This window comes from Mustela erminea, chromosome 14 (genome assembly GCF_009829155.1).
Source record: "Mustela erminea isolate mMusErm1 chromosome 14, mMusErm1.Pri, whole genome shotgun sequence".
NCBI lineage: Eukaryota > Metazoa > Chordata > Mammalia > Carnivora > Mustelidae > Mustela > Mustela erminea.
The window spans coordinates 52648672-52666312 of record NC_045627.1 but is presented as its reverse complement, the minus strand read 5'-3'; the positions used below and the strand labels follow the sequence as shown (position 1 = coordinate 52666312).

Here is a 17641-nt window from a genome sequence, read left to right as displayed (position 1 = left end):
TAATAACTGCCCTATAATCTTCCAGGAAAGTCAATATTGCTAGGGTAATAAATCTACAGTCCTAAGAGGCTCTTAGGCTTACTAATTTGTCATCGTGGTTATGAAATATATGAACTTCAATGTGATTTTACAAACAACTGACCACAAATATGAGGCAGGGATGCTTTTTATTTTGGGGAGAATTATTTCTTAAGGATAACAACTACTTTTTTCCTTACTACACAGTAGTTCTGTGGAAGAGGAACTTTACTTGGATTATGTAGTATATCAGTTCATCTCTAAGAAAAAGTGATGGCTGCCTTTATATTCATACTGTTTCCCTCTACTAAGTAGTAAACCTAGAAAGGGATTTTGCAGTGGTTCCCAAGATACTCATTTAGTAAATCACATTTATTTGATACTGGATGTTTAATTAAACTACCAGGTGGCTTCTTCATTTTGACTATCATTTTGATTTAAATAAACTCTATCCTGGTTGACATATTACATAAGAAACCAAGCTAAAACCTGTGCTCTCAAAGATCCTTTCTTTCAGCAGGCAGTGGATTTTAAGAGTATTTGTAATAAACATTTTAGAAAAGTAAGTTCTTTTAAATGAGTAAAAATGACCATACAGGGTCTCTTTTTTAAGAGGTGTGGGGCAGAGGGAGAGAGAGAATCTTAAGCAGACTCCATGCCCAGCACAGAGCCAACTCAGGGCTTTATGTCACAACCTGAGATCATGACCTGAGCTGAAATCAAGAGTCAGACACTTAACCAAGCAAGCCACCCAGACACCCCCATACAGGAACTCTTAAACTGTTTTTAAAAATCAGTTCAATTTTATTTTATTTATTTTTTAAGTCCATTCAATTTTAAATTTGGTTAAAATACTTTTCTGACATTAGTATTCTTTTCAGGAAATAAGTATTCACATAAACTGTTTTCTCAGAAATTGACCCTAAATACAGAATTTCAGATCATTGAAAACAGGATCATTTGAAATCTACATTTCCTTCCCTTTCCCTAATTCATTTCAGTTGCTCAATAGGATTTTCTCATGAAATTAACGTTTCCCTCTCTGCATAGTTACATAAGCTTGCTTTTCTAATAATGAAAAATTGTACCCATTTCGTCACTTATTAAAGTGAACTTTTACTTGAAGGGTTTCTGGTTGTAAAGCCAGAGTATATAACTAGAGGCCGATAAATAATTCCTCATCATTTATAGCTGCAGAATCTCTTCATAATTTTTAAATGCCTTTGGAAAGCTAGATCTTATGCCTTAAAGCATGCTTTTGTGTTTGAAATCCTTTAGCGAACTCCCTATTCAGGTCATATGCTTCCAAAGCCCTGCTTTTCTTTCCTGAGGATAAATTGCATTATGTTTTACCATTAACAATGCCATGTCATTTCAAAGAAGACTAAATTAAGTAGTGTAAGTCCAGGTTGCTGGAAACTAGATGAGTAGGCATTGTTTTGATTACTGTGCAGAGGGTATATCTGTTTAATTACCAAAGATTGGTGAGTCCCTAAATACTGTGTCATACCTGCTTGTCAGTGTCCTAACCACCCATTGCCATCCCTCCCCCAACAAAATTGTGGGGATTTTTTTTTTCATGTACCATTTTTGTTCATTGATTTAACTACCTAGTAATATTATGAATTATTAGTATTTGCCATTGGGAAAATGATTGAGCATTATCTCACTGGCCTAATTGACTTTGGGGGGCCAGATGGTGCCTTCTCCCTGGAGGAAGATAGATGGGAGAAACGTGGTTGCTAGAGAGTGCCATCTGACTCGAACAACTTTTAAGAAGCCTTGGTTCTAGTTGGTGTTAGTCTTCTCCAGATGCCGTTGGAATCTGGTTTTCCAGTTCTCTGTCATTACAGGATTGCCTTCCTTTACTCGGTACTAATATATTTAGTTGTTTGTGAATCATTAAGGGATTTGAGATCACTCTTTTTTATTTTCTTTATTTGGTCTTTTTCAGGTTGTTTGAAGGACGTTCATCAAGGAAACCAGAGAAGCTTAAAACACTCTTCTGCTACTTTAGAAGAGTCACAGAGAAAAGTAAATTCCTTTCATTCTTAATACAGTTTTTATCACTGATGCAGATGGTTCAGATTAAGTGGCAGGTCAGAAACATTTTGTATTCCAACTACACTTTCCTGCCCAAACCAAATAATTCAGTATTATAATCTAGATTTTATGCATGTTACATACATTAAATGCATACTATGAATACGTGTGAGTTTTATGTACTCTGAAGTTAGACCAGCAGAACATGATTTGATAGGTTTTCATGAATGAAAAACAGTAAATTAGTACTTTGAAAAGAAAGTATATTGACCAGGAAATACATTTTGGGTGTTCTTTACTTAAAGAGGCATTGATTATTAACAATTCGTTTATTTACAGAGGACAACCTATGTGTTACCTTCCTACTCATCCCTCTTTTTTTTCCTCATCCCTTCACACTTTGTAGAATTCTTATAAAACAGTGTTGTACTTAGTGTTTATATGTTTCTTTTTCTTTTGGACCTTAACCATCTTGTTTTCCAGAAACTAATCATAACCTGAGGCAGTGGTGATAAATGTCTAACCTGTACTGGAAGTTACTATTACTAGCTAATAATAGATCATTATTACTACTCTTACCCTAGGAGCTGGGTGACCACAGACAAGTTTCTTAACACCTCTAAGTCTCAGTTTCCTTGTTGGTAGAATAAAAGAATAATGATCAGTTACCTCATAGGATAGTTCTAAAATATTAAGTGAGAAGTTATGTGATTAATATATGTTAGCTATTACCAGCGGGTGGCCTTTCCTACAAATCAGTTATAAGGGAAACCAGAACATCTTAAAGTTTGCTTTTGCTAACTAGAGCAGATCAACTCTGGTCAACTGAAATGAGTTCTTTTCAGTTACGGTCATTCAGGTTGTCAGATTGTTTTAAAGCACATTTTTGACTAATTTTAAGGTCAATTTTCTCATATTCTTCCTTTAGTATATAATTTCCCATTATAGTAGACTTTGCATTTTTTATTTTTGCAGGTATTGCTATTGAGCATTTTTTAGAGTTTTGGAAAGGAATCAGTTTTCCAAATGTTGATATTTAAAAGATAAATCATGCTTCTTTGATGGAGGGTTATTTATTTCTTAGCTTATTTATTTCTAGTTTTGATCTCTATACTGAATGAAATAATAAAGGGAATGAAGGCTGATTTGGGTTTATGAGACATAAAGCCAAATTAGAATTTGTAATAATTTGTTAGAAAGATGAGTACATTTTTTGTTATTCTAAATTTGTTTTGCTAAATAGAATGCATTCCATTATTATACCTAAGTAATTCAGAATTTATTTTTCTGTCCTTAGAGTCAAATCAAGTATGTCTTCTCTAAAAGCTAATTTGCCTAAGTTTTAGAATTTTATTTGCTTTGAGGGAAAATGCTAATTTTTTTTCAACTAGAAATTTATAAACCATCATAAGTATTAGGAATTAGGCTGAAAAAGATAAATTATAATTAGACATTTATTTTCTGGCTTTTTCATTGTACATGGTAACTTAGTTTTTTGTGAAATATAGCAACACATGTTGTAAGTTTTTAGGATGTAAAGCTACAGGCTTAAGGAGGAAATACTCTGTGGAATAAAAGAGGTTTGCAAGTTAATGATCAATTTATATAGGAGGCCCAAAGTCTACTTAATAGAAACTATAGAAACCTATTTAAACAATATTTCATCAAATCTAGGATATTGTAGATGGTAAAAAGTGTCATTATGTTATGTACAACTAAGAAGGAAAAAATATTCAGGATGGGGAGTCATAGAATACCTCTTACAAAGCTGAGACACCAAGGATCTGTACCTTCAGTCTAAGGATAGATGAGAAATTAACCTGTGCAAAAAAGGGAAAACAAAGAAACTACCAGTGTCAACCATGGCACTGGCTAGAGAAGAAACAAAAGAACCTCCCCTGAGAATTTGAACCACAAGCCTCAAGTTTGGAGTCTGAAGTCATATTATCAGTGTGACCCACAAAAGCCTGCAATAGTGGATTTAATTCACACTGATCTCAGGTTTCTGGTGCTCCCAGATGACTGCAGAAGAAGATGCACATCTTCTCTGGAAAAATTCAACTTATTCTAAACCAGTGGCAATGGCTAGATACCTTCTGTTGTGAAAGACATATCCCAGTTTTAGAAGTTAATGTGCCTTTTAGAATTGATAAAACGTAATTCCATCAAGACCAACTTTTCAGTGTTGTCAAATGTTTATTTTATTTATTTATTTATTTGACAGACAGAGATCACAAGTAGGCAGAGAGGCAGGCAGAGAAAGAGAGGAGGAAGCAGGCTCTCTGCTCAGCAGAGAGCCCGATGCAGGGCTCAATCCCAGGATCCTGAGATCATGACCTGAGCCAAAGGCAGAGGCTTTAGCCCACTGAGCCACCCAGGCGCCCCTCAAATGTTTATATTTTTAATGCGGATCTTGAAGTTGAAAGATTTTCAAGGGCCTTCTGAATTATTTTTAGTATAGTTTTAGATAAAGTACCTTATAGATGGAGTATTAAAAAATTGATGATTCATATGCAGTTTGTTTTATGCTTTTATTAAGGGAAATACTTGATTAACTAAAATAACCTATTCTATTGTAAAAGTTACCTTTTTATGGAAGAAAGATGATAAGAATGCTAAGTATTTTTGTTTTAATTATACTGAAAGAGCCATGGTCTGCCTTTTTTCTGGCTTTGCTAGTGTTACTCATTTAGGAATTTCTTTTGGGACCTCTTAGTATATATGAAGGACATTTAATATTCTTACTTACCTGTTAGGTTACTGAATGATAATATTGACATTAATTTTTTATTAATGGAATTGTTTCTCTGGTGTTTAAATTGTTTGATCTTGTGTAAGTTTTAAATATATTATCTATTTGCCTTAGAGAAATTTCTTAAGGAAATCTTAAGCATATTTTATAACCCATATTAATAAAAGTCACCCGTTAATGTTCTACTCTAATTATTCCGTATGATTTTTGTGTTATTACTGCTTGTGATTGAGAGCAGAGAAATGTGGAATCATCCAGAGGAATGAAATGGTTGTCAAGCTTTCATTGGGTCTCTGCCACCATTATCACTAATAGTTCCTGACATATCTCTCTTTGCTTAATAGCTTTTCTCTTTCTTGCTTGCATTTTTTTTTTTTTTAACAGAAGAAAACAAAAGTGGCCTGGCCTTTTTAGTTTGTTCTTTGATTTGAATCAAATTACTTTTGGCCTACTGATTTATTTGTTGCCTTTGCCACTAGTTAGGAAAAAAAAATAAACCAAACAAAGAAGGATCACCTTCCTCTAAAATATATTGCATTTTGATCCCCTCATATCTATTCCTCCTTAAAAACTATGTCATCTTTCTTCTCTAACCTCTTAGAACCCAGTAATTCCTCCTTCCAGCTAAGATGCCTTGTAAGTAGAGCAATTGCATGTCATCTAAGCCCAGGATTTAGCTTTGTCAACTCCGAAGGGCATGCCAACAATTTTCTTTTTTAATCACAGACATTTTATTTTATTGTAAAATGCATAAATGTTTATATATTCACCAATCTTTAGTTGAAAGATTAAGACCTTTCTTTGAGGAGTCTACAGATTAAATTCAGTTTTGTCTTTGTTGTATAAGCTACACTCATTAATGCACCTTTTTTTCAATGACTTTTTACAAATGTATTCAGTTTAGAAAACTTTACCAGTAAGTACCATTGTGCTGTTTTTATAGTTTTGTGTTTTAATGAGGGCTTACTATTTTGCAGAAAGAGTTCCTACTATAAGAGTAATATTATTTTAAATCAGTCTTTTGTTGTATTTTAACACTAAGCTTGGTATTTTTCCCATTAGTTTTATAACCATTGTTAGGCCCAGTTTTTACTGAATGTATATAATCTTTGCAAAATCAAACTTCTTTTGGGTATTTTTTTGTTTTGTTTTGTTTTTTCTTTTTTTATTGCTTTTGTAGAACCTACTGGCTTGGTGACATTTACAAGACAGAGTCTTGAAGATTTTCCAGAGTGGGAAAGGTAATAATAATAAAAATAATCTGGGAATTTTAGAATTAGAAGGACTCTTTTACCGTAATAGGATTCTATTTTGCAGCTCCTGGAAAGATGTTTTCCCAGCCTCTTCACTGCACTAGTGCTAGGGAGTTCCTATAAATGATCCATTGTTAGCTCTCATTGTTGGAAAGGTCATGCTGTCTGAATCAAAGTCTGTAAGCCTTTGATTTCTACTCTTTGCCTTATATTTTTTCTTCTGAAGCAAAGTCCTATTTAGTTTTGTGTGAAGGCACTAATATTAACTAAAACACCAATATTTATTTTTTTAAAAAGATTTTATTTATTGATTTGAGAGAGAAAGAGAGCAAGCACAAGCTGGGGGGAGCCACAGTCAGAGGGAGAGGGAGAAGCAGACTCCCTGCCCAGTGGGGAGCCCAATGTGGGTCTCCATCCAGGGACTCCGGGATCATGACCTGAGCTGAAGGCAGATGTTTAACTGACTGAGGCACCCATGCGCCCCTAGAACACCAATATTTGATATTCATCCTTACCCTATTCTTTTGGTTACTGTATTTGTATTTCATGGCTTTTCGTTTTGTAGGACAAGATCAGGGGAAATTTCTTTGTTAAAATAAAATGTAAATAGTAGTTACCTAGAATTTGTCTGAATGATAAGAATTTTGAAGTTTGGCTGTTCACATATACTATTGGCAGATTTTGTGGAGGTTGCCAATTTACTGGAGTTTTTTTTTTTTTATTATTTACCTGCAAATAACAGAAGAATAATAACCAGTCTGAGTTTATTCAGATTTGTAAGTCCTTTGTGCCCTGACTAGTTAATACATTTCCTAATCTAGATCAGATACCCAAAGCACTTAAAGAAGAGTAGATCAACTTTTTCACCATACATGAGGACATGATCAAACATACTAAATGTGTATTTTGCATACACATTTGTCTTAACTCTCAGTTTCACTTTCTCATAATTTTTATCATAGTTTGTAATTGTTTCCTTTGGAATTCATGATGAAAGGGACTCACTTTTAAGGGAGTTAACTTGAGGAAGCACTTCTACTTAAGTGGCTTTCTTGTGGTGTTTCTTACTCATCAAAGATGTTTATTTGTGAGATGAAAGAAAAACAAATTTACTTTAGGAGGCTGACTGCATGGCTGAGATGATTATTAGTAGAGGGAAGTGGGTAAAAGATTAAACAAGGGGAAGATAAAAACAAAAAATTGAGCCAGAAGGAAAGAGAACATGTGTAGCATTTTAGAGTCTTGGCATATTAGAGATGAAAGGGACCCCAGGAAATCATCTGGTCTAGCTGTCTACTAAAAATGTCGATCACCTCTATAATATCTGTGACATATGACAGACAGCTTCAGTGATGGGAAACGTACTGTCACCTCAGTGTATCCCAATGTTGGCTGCTCAAGTTATTATCTGATACTTGTATTCAGTAAGAAGCTCTGTACTGTAAAGAATCTCACTGTCCCTTCCATTCCTGGCTCTTCCTTCTGGAGGCACAATAAATAAATCCGATTTTCTTTAACATTCAGTCTTCTTCATGTATCATCATGCTTTCTGGACCCACCCCCACATCTAACAGTGCACACAGGCATATACTAAATTTACTCATTTCTTCTGTTTCACGTGTGATATGGATTCAAAAACCCTTTATTTTTGTTCTTGATACACTCCAGGCCATTGGTCCCTCTAAAATATGGTATCTACAGCTGAAAGTAACAGTCTGCTCTTATTTGCCCAGACCAGAGTACAGATTGGTTTTCTTAGCATTTCTATTAGTATCTGATAGGAATTCAGATGTTTTGTTCATTTCACTTTGGTATAGATTTTATAGATCATGCCAAGGCCTTGTTTTTAATTCAGCTGCAGATCTCTGCTCTGCATCTGACATTAATTTGGCACTAATGTGAAAGGACATCCAGTTGTGCATTACTGTTTGGGAGAGAAGGGATAGATCAAAACGCTAAGATGGGCAAGACTGCTGTATCAGTGAGATAACGTTGTCCTAAGTAGGATCAAGATATTCCCCTTAACTTTCATAGGCACAATTTAACTTGATAACTTTTTAAACTTTTTTTTGTCTCATTGACCTCTTTTTGTTTTAGCTGCTTTGTAAGTAAGTTGGAGAGTGTAATTAATCATTCTCCCAGACACCACAGAACCAGAAACATGTATTCATTTAGAGAGGGAGGATAAAGAAGAGAAGAGGGTTGTTGGTGTTTCCAAGAGTAAGGGACTAAATAGGTGTCATGTGGTTCGAGGGTTTTTCGATTTCCAAGTTTCTGCCATGTTACAGTTAACCCAGTGATTATGAGTGAATACTTTATATGGCCTTAGGTAATCACAGAGAGTCACAATCATTTGTGTCTTTGATTGTGACGATATGAAAGATTTGCTGGGCCAAACAGGAAGTAGAAGGATGCTTTTTAAAAAGTATCTAGCAATTTCATAATTTTAGCGAGAATTGTACTATATTTTCACAGCTTCGGTTATGAAGAATAGTTGATGACAGGATTTCTGTTTTGAAGTCGTAACTGACAAACTAGAGATTTCTGGATCATGCTTCTTTGTCTTTTCAGTAGTATGCTTATGGGTGGTCTCCCTTAGCATAAAATGGCTAGGAAAGTAGGATCAAAAAATAAATAAAAAGGAAGTTAAAAAAAGATCACACTTGTGTCACTACTTTCTAGAAGAGATTTAGAAAGTAATTTTTCTAAAGGTATAGCATACTGGTTAAGAGTTTGGACTGTTAGGCTATCTGGCTTCATATCCTTGTTGCTTTGTTGCTTTCTAGCCTTGGGCAGATTACTTAAATGCATTCTGTGCCTGTAAAAAAAAAAACCAATAGGGTGGTTGTGAGGATTACATGAGTTAATGCAAATGGAGCTCTTAGAACCTATACTGAATTGCCTTCTGTTTAAGGCTGTCAGTCTGTTGGTTAAGGCTGTCAATCTGTTGGACTAGAGCTTCCCCAGAAATGTATTTGGACTCATTGAAGTCAGGAAGAAAGTAAATCCCAGTAATAGTGCTTCTCCAGATAAATTATTTTTTAAGATATATAATTGTTTTAAAAAATACATAATTCCCCTCCAAAATGAATGCCACCCTTATATAAGTTAGGGATTTGGATCTCATCTGTTATATTCTATCTTAATTTATATTTTTTATTAAGTAATTGGGGAAAATCTATTACTTGAAAAATATCATCATCAAATACTATTAATAAAATGGAATTAGTTTTTTAATAAAATGTAAGCTAGGTTAAACAGTGTAAGGAAGGAAAAAGGTTTTTCTTGACCCAGCTAGGGTCCCAGGCTGAGTCTGAAAATTAAAAGGGCAAAGATTAACAGGAGAAAAGCACACATTTATTTAATATGTTTTACATGTCACAAGAATCTTCTTAAGGAAATGAAGGCCCAAAGAAACAGACCCACATACTTTTATGCTAGGTTCAATAGAGAGTGGACATGTCTGAGGAATCTGACAGATTAAGAAGTATGAGGTAATTGTAGTTATCCAGGGAAAACTTCACAAGGCCCATTTGTTGGAATTCTTGGCATCCCTTTTTCTTTGGATGAGGATATTTCTTTCCTCCAAATACAGGGTGGGCATCTTGCACATGAGGTTTTATTACACGTAGGAAGAACTGTGAGTGGGGGAAGAGATCATAGTGACCCTTCTGCTTCTGCCATTTTCTCAAACTTAATTCAGCTTAAAATATTTGATAGCCCATTGTGCCATATTTTGGGGTAGCATGTCAGTGACCTTGGTCAATGAAAGGGAAAGAAAATAATTATGACTTAAAGATACTGGTTTCATTCATCAATTTATTAATATAAAAATACCATAGATCGGATTTCTGTGCCCGTGTATTCATCAAAACACCCCCATCACATTCACTCATGTTTACCAAACTAGTGAAAATAGACCCCATCTCAATATCATATATGATTTATTGCCAAATTTCTTTAGTTTGCCAACTCTAGCAAAATAGTAAAATTGCATAGATCATAATTTATTTTACATTTTGAGAAGTTTTTCAGTTCTTAAAGTAGAGACACTGTTATTTTATAGGAGAAAAATGGGTTTCAAAACAGTATGTTATCCCATTTTAATTTAAATATGTATATTTAATATCTGAATAAGAAAAAGTTTGGGAGAATCTATATCAAAAATGTTAACCAGGCTTCTGTTTCTGGCTTTTAAGATTTGGAATGGTTTCAATATTTCTTCTCTAGTTTCATATATTTTCACATTTTTCCATAGTGAAATGCTTGTCATTAAAAGTAAAGAATTGTCTTTTTAAATTGTAGATGTGACAAACCCCTGACTCGATTGCATGTCACTTATGAAGGTACCATAGAAGGAAATGGCCAAGGCATGCTACAGGTAGGTGAATCACAATAGTATGTGTGTGTTTGGGACTTACTGTTGTCAAGCTTCTGACAGCAAAGGAAATATGAAAACCTGTTTATTTATCTCCTAAACTGATTTAATGCAAAGAAGCATGATAGCAGAATGGAGAAAAACGCCTAACAGATCATTTTGACAGCCTTGATAATACTGTTATTTGCCAGTGTGCACTGTTTCTTAACGTGCACCTCTTTAAAAAGCCTTTGACAGAATATCTTAAGATCTGAACAACATCAGGCCTCTTAGTTCAGACATTGATGTAGATTGACAGTGGAGGAAGTTCCCAGAGTATGGTCTTGACAAGCCGTCACCAAGCAATTTTGTTCTTTTTTTTTTAAAGGTTTTGCTCTGCCCCAAATGATGACCAGCTTGAAATGTTTTTCTGCCACCAACCTTGTTTAGGTCTTAGGAGGCAGACATCTAAAACTGATTGATAAGAAAGTCCTCTCTCCTGATACCTGATAAAAGGACTTTCTTATCCTTATTTGGTGCTTACATTGGGTCAGAAGCTAGATCAGTTTCCTGAGAATGGACTAACTTGTTTGAATAACTTAATGTGTACTATAAAATGACTAGACTCATTTGCATTTGGCTAGTTATGATGTATTTATGCTCTCAGTGCTTAAAGAAACTGAGCTTCTTTTTAGAATTGCCTTTTAAAAGACATGACTAAAATCTTCGAAGGGGAAAACCATATTTTGTTTTAATCATTTTCTCCCAGTAATTTTTTGATATTATAAACAGAAATACTGTTAACATAAACAGATAACTGAATTAATATTTGTCTGGCACTTAAAATTTTTTAAATTTTGTATTTAATCCTTACTTTTTCTTAAACAGTAATTTTGAAATATGCTTAAAATTTGTTTCAAATGAATGTTACTTTTTTCCCGCATTTCCATCTTGATGATGTTCTTTCCTACATAAAAGTCTTAGATTTAACTAAGGGAGTCTTAATACACATGAAGTAAACAAAGCTACTGCTAGTTAGCACCACAGGAATGCTGACCTTTCATCAAAATACAATACAGCGAGGAATTATTTAGCAACATTCAAGGTTGAGATTCTTCCCACTTTTCTGGGATATATTGTAGATGAAATGTGAAACCTCAGTAGATTAAAAGAATACCATAAAGGCTTCTATTAATTATTCTTCCTACCCATGCCATGTATCCCCAGGAGATCGGGGAATATTGTATTGCAATATTACAAAGCTCCTTGTGTAGCATATAAATTACATTATGTTGAATGGCAACAACAACAAAACCTCTCTAAGGATTGTTATCATTTCTCCCTTTTCATCAAGTTATAATTCAGAAACTGAGTAATCTGAACAAGTAGCTTTAAAGTGCGTTGGAAAATAGCTAAAAATAAGCCCTCATATGCTTGTTTTCTGTACTGGAACAAGTTTCTCACCTGTAATAGAGAGCCTTTTATTAAGAACTTTTTTAAGTAGTAGAAAGTTTGATTTTCTAAACGACTCCTGCATTCAGAGGCATATTGAGTTTAGTATAATGTATTTATTTCTATGGATACCTTTCAAGTAATAAATCTTGGCCTTTTATTCAAAGAATGAATAAATATATGCACATTGAATGTATTTCATTTGTCATTACCAAGTTGTACATAGTTGGATAGAACTTATTTTTTAATTTTAGTTATGTACCTTGTTCCAGTAAAAATTAAGTTTTGCTGATTTCGAACCTTGTTTGTTTCTCATTTGTATTCACAGCTCTGCTATGCTTAGCTAGTCTCTTAATTTTCAAGAGCTGTCCATTTTAGGTTTTGGTTTTTTTTTTTAAGATTTTATTTATTTATTTGACAGAGAGAGATCACAAGTAGGCAGAGAGGCAGGCAGAGAGAGAGGAGGAAGCAGGCTTCCCGCTGAGCAGAGAGTCCGATGTGGGGCTCAATCCCAGGACCCTGGAATCATGACCTGAGCCGAAGGCAGAGGCTTTGACCCACTGAGCCACCCAGGCGCCCATGTCCATTTTAGTTTTTGGTCTCTCATTCCTTCACTTTCTTCCTCATTGACCTGTTTGAGGCCCTCATAAGTGCTTATCTAAACTATTCAGTAGTCACCTAACCAGCCTCTCTGCTTTTAATTTTACTCCTTTCCAATTCATTCTTTAAATTCTAGCCTGAATTATCTTTCTAAAACCCAGTCCAGTTGTAACTTTTTTTCCCAGAATTTTTCTAAGAATCTTCAAAGTTAAGTAAAACTTTCCTTGACTCCAGAATACCTCATCAGCAACTGTAATCCTTCACATACTCTACATTGCAGACAGACATCCATAATCTGCTCTGTACAGTTGTTTTTTTCCCATGTCCTTATGCAGTTATTCCCTCTCCCTGAATGTCAGCCAAGTCTGGTTTGAATGCCATGTCCCTATGCTCCAGTTTTAGTTAATTGTATTATTTGGGAAGGATCTAATACATTCTAGTAGGTTCTTTAATAATCATCATATTCTGCTTATGTGCTGGGATCTCATCTAGATTACAGATGCTTTAAAGTCAGGGCTCATGTCATACGCATCTTTGTATCACATGGTTCCCAGCACAATATTTAGTTGATCTTTGTTGAACATTTTAAGCCATAAATCACCCAATGTATACCTTATACATTGTAAGCAACTAATTCTAATTAATGGACTAGTTCAGTCAAAATTTTTTTTCTATATAAGGCAAAGAATTAATCTTTTTTTATTGTTGATTTAGTATGTCAGAGTATAAAATATATATGGCTTTCTGTGATAACTCGTTTCCAAAACTTGTCCAGTCATTTTTCAGTGTTTTCAAGTTCTTCTCTAATGAAAGATTATTTTACCTTCTATTAATTTCTGTCTTTTCACATATATTTTTATATATCAAAAGATTCATATTCTTGTTTTGCTCTTTTATAAAACAGACTTCAAACTACCATGTAGTATCAAAATTGCTTTAGAGAACACAAACAATGTTAAGAAATCTTATATTTAACAATAGTCTCAAGGTTATGTAAAATAATAGAAAAAATATATATTGGTCTCTACCCCTCGTTCTTTGCAGGGAGCTCCTAAAACCCTGGTAATATCCTAACTGATAAGAGCACTAAGAACATCTTTTGTCCGGGGCACCTGGGTGGCTCAGTGGGTTAAAGCCTCTGCTTTCAGCTCAGGTCATTGATTCTAGGGTCCTGGGATCGAACCCCGCATCGGGGTCTCTGCTCAGTGGGGAGCCTGCTACCTCCTCTCTCTCTCTGCCTGCCTCTCTAACTACTTGTGATCTCTGTCTTTCAAATAAATAATTAAAAAAAAAATCTTTTGTCCAAATATTTGGTCTTTGACCCTGATTCCTGAAACAGAGCTCCTAAGTCCCTTGGAATTTCCTTGGTGATAGGGGTGTCTTTTGTTATAATGAGGTGACTCTTGGTGAGCTCATGGATAGCTTCAGGATGGGAGCTGGTCACCAAAAAGATTTAAGCCATGATTAGAGGTTTGGAACTTTCTACCCCACCCCCATCTTCTGGGAAAGGGAGAGGGACTGGAAACTGAGTTAATGATTGATCATGCCTAAGTGATGAAGCTTCCACAAAACTCCCCAAAAGTACAGGATTCAAAGAGCTTCCAGGTTGGTGAACATGTGGAAGTACTAGAAAGTTCCTTGTCCAGAAAGTCAAGAGTCCTATGCCTCTTCCCACTTACAATGCCATATGTATCACTTCATTTGTGTATTCATTTATATCCTTTTTAGTAAATCAGTAAACATAAGTAAGTATTATCCTGAGTTCTTTGAGCTGCTATATCAAACCACAGGAGCATGTCACGGGAACCCCAATTTATAGCTAGTCAACTAGAAGTTTAATTGACAATGGGTGATTTGCAGTTGATGTCTGAAGTGGGGCAGTATTGATGGGACTTAATCCTTAGCCTTGTGGTATGTGATGTGAACTTCTGGTAGATGACGTTAGAACTGAATTGAATTATAGGACACCTCGCTGGTGTTTCAGAATTTCTTGATGTGTGGAAACCCATACATCTGGTGACAGAAGTGTTGTGAGTGTGGTAGTAGTATAAGAGGAAAGGAGAGACACAGGAGTATTTTTTTCTATATAGTATATAAGCCTTTCTTACATTACTTACTAAATTCTTTTTGCATGTGTATAGCTATGTGTGTTCACAAGGTGTTGTGTATCTGTGTAATCTTAGGTCCTTCAATAGAATAAGGCAAAGCTGGAAACCATTTCTTACATGTTGCTCCATAGAGCTTAGCCTGGTGTTGGACACATTGGAGTGCTTAGTAAATTTAAGACAAACAGTGCTGAATTTGCTTTCTCTTGAGGATTGTGTAATTCATTTTTATTAATAGGAGCTTGGGGATCCCATTATAGTAATAGTACTCCACAGAAGGCTTATGCATAATTTTTAACTAAATTAGTAATTTAGGTAAATTAGTAATTTAGTAAATTAGTAATTACCATTAGAAATAGTAATTTAGTTGAATCTTTAGGTTTTTTTTTTAAGTTTTTTAAAATTCCAGTTAGTTAACATACAGTGTAATATAACTTACAGGAGTACAATTTAGTGACTTAATTACAATACCCAGTGCACATCAAAAGTGTACTCCTTAATCTCTTACCACCTATTTAATCTGTTCCCCCTCCCACCTCCCCTCTGGTAACCATCAGTTTATGCTCTGTAGTTTCTTGGTTTGTGTCTTTCTTGTGCCCCCCCCAACCCCATGATCATTTGTTTTGTTTCTTAAATTCCACATGAGTGAAATCATATGGTATGGGTCTTTTTAGGGCTGATTTATTTCACTTAGCATAATACTCTCTAGCTCCATCTGCATTGTTGCAAATGGCAAGATTTCATTCTTTTTATGGCTAAGTACTATTCCAGTTTGTTTATTTCTACACACACACATATACACACACACACACCCACTCTTCTCTATGCATTAATCAGTTGATGGACATTTGGCTCTAAACATGTACTCTCATGTGTATAGCAGCATTATCAACACTAGCCAAATTATGAATCTTTGTTGTTAAACTAGGTTTTCTGTTTTCATTTTTTTCTTTAGCTATATTAAAAGAATAGTTTGTAATTTTACACAGTTTGGGATTTGCAGCTGAATTTAGGATAAAATTTTCATCTCTTTATTCTTTCATAGAAGAAAAAGATTGCCCAAAAAAGGACAGTTATTAAGTTTCTCAGTTCTTTAGGACAAATGTTTGATTGCCATATTATGTAAGAAAGAAATAATTATATGAAAGTCATAAGAAACCATAAATGGAAATTGAATAGTGAATGGTGTAGAAATGATCTTGAAACCTTTCCAAATAAAGTTTCCCTTGATCTGTGGTCCTTGGAGTACATAAAAGGTTTGTAAACACCAGTCTGTATAATTACATTGAGGCTTTTGCCTAAAAGCTCCATTTTTCTGGTTCCTTCTATGGTTTTGGAATCCAAAGGAAGAAGCAAAGATACTAACTGCAGTGAGATGGAAAGAGTAAAGTAAACCACAACCTGTTCTCCTTGGGAAGATTACTAATTTGGGGATTGATTTACATGGGAAATGAAAGGAAGAGGGAGAATACTTCTTCATCATATATGTAGGTATTTTGGATCATCATTTAACATGCCATATTTTCCCAAATAGGTGGATTTTGCAAACCGTTTTGTTGGAGGTGGTGTAACCGGTGCAGGACTTGTGCAAGAAGAAATCCGCTTTTTAATCAACCCCGAGTTAATTGTTTCACGGCTCTTCACTGAGGTGCTGGATCACAATGAATGTCTTATCATTACAGGTTAGTTTTGGGAAGTCTTTATGATAGAGTAGTTTTCTTCAACTATGAGTATCTATCATGAAGGCTAGAGGCCACCCAGATATTGCTATTCTCTATCATGGGCATTGGTCTCAGTATTTTTATTGATTAATTTATTCCTGGTTTTTTGAAATTGTTATAGTTATATTTGCCTGATCTTGAGTAAGACATTTTATTCCCACCTTTTCTTTCTTGGCATCTTTATCTAAGGAACAAGGGTAAAATATATTTATTTACCCTTCAGTTTGAAATTTTATGATATAATGCCTTAAAAAGAGGATAGTGGTATGTCTTTGAGCACGTATTCTATTACTGTTCTTCCATTATGTTTCCATAGTGCTTTGTTATACTTCAATATGAAGACCTATATAAATTTAAAAAATACAGTTACAGTAGTCAGAATTAGTGAAACAGAGAGCTTTTATAGAAGAGAAATTAATCAGTAACCTAATATTAACCCAATTTGTAATCCTAAGAGGAAAAGTGTGATGCTCTGAGTGGCTTTTCTTGATTTAAGTTAATTGGGAGGAGGAGAGAGGGAAATACAGTCAAATTTATACTTCAAGTCTATTGAGATTTAAATTTTTTATTTAAGTTTTTTTTAGCTTAAGATACTACTATGTCGCTGTATTTTCTTGTGAATGAGCTACCAAAAAAACTAATGATTAATTTAGAGTCTTTAAGAAATTCTTAATCAGCCACCATAGGTGAGTTAAGCCTTCTTTTCAAGTACCTAAAAGAACATTCCCACATATGAGTCATAATTGGTCATTTGCAGCTGATACCTTTTTCTTTCTGCAAAAGAGGATTTCTTATTTTCTTTTTGAATCTGTTGCTGCTTTGAGATTAGTGTAGGAAACTAAACACTCACCTAGGTCGGAGAATTTGGTTAATTGTTATTCTGAGAGATTACAGTGAGAGAAAAACCATCCCCTATGAGTTGAATCAAATTTATACTTAATTATTTTACCTCTAAAGAGGCACATGCCAGAACTAAGACTCTGAGATTTAAACTTGAAGCCACTGTCATTGCTTCAGATATATTTGCAGGTAACCTTCAGGAAAGTATCTAAATTTATTCCTTATATTTTACTTTTAAGATTTATTCATTGTCTTTGAACAGTTTGATTATGATGTGTTTAGGATCTCTTTGATTTTTATCCTATTTAGAGTTTATTGAGTGGCTTAAATGTTTAGATAAATTTGGGATATTTTTGACCACTGTTTCTTTAAATATTCATTCTGTTCCTTTTTTCGTCTTCTGGGAACTCCATTGTGCATATGTTGGTACACTTGATGATGTCCTATTGATCTCTGAAGCTCTGTTCATTTTTCTTCATTCTCTGTTATTTCTCTACCTC

At 34.5% G+C, this 17641-nt stretch overlaps 1 protein-coding gene across 1 annotated transcript in view; it reads left to right on the top strand.

The window, feature by feature from the left end:
- Window positions 1–17641, top strand: part of PARG (poly(ADP-ribose) glycohydrolase) — a 129208-nt gene that overhangs the window by 69660 nt on the left and 41907 nt on the right. Inside the window, 4 exon segments of the mRNA XM_032312679.1 lie at window positions 1973–2052; window positions 5994–6054; window positions 10372–10447; window positions 16115–16262. Coding sequence (XP_032168570.1) covers window positions 1973–2052; window positions 5994–6054; window positions 10372–10447; window positions 16115–16262 — 365 coding nt within the window.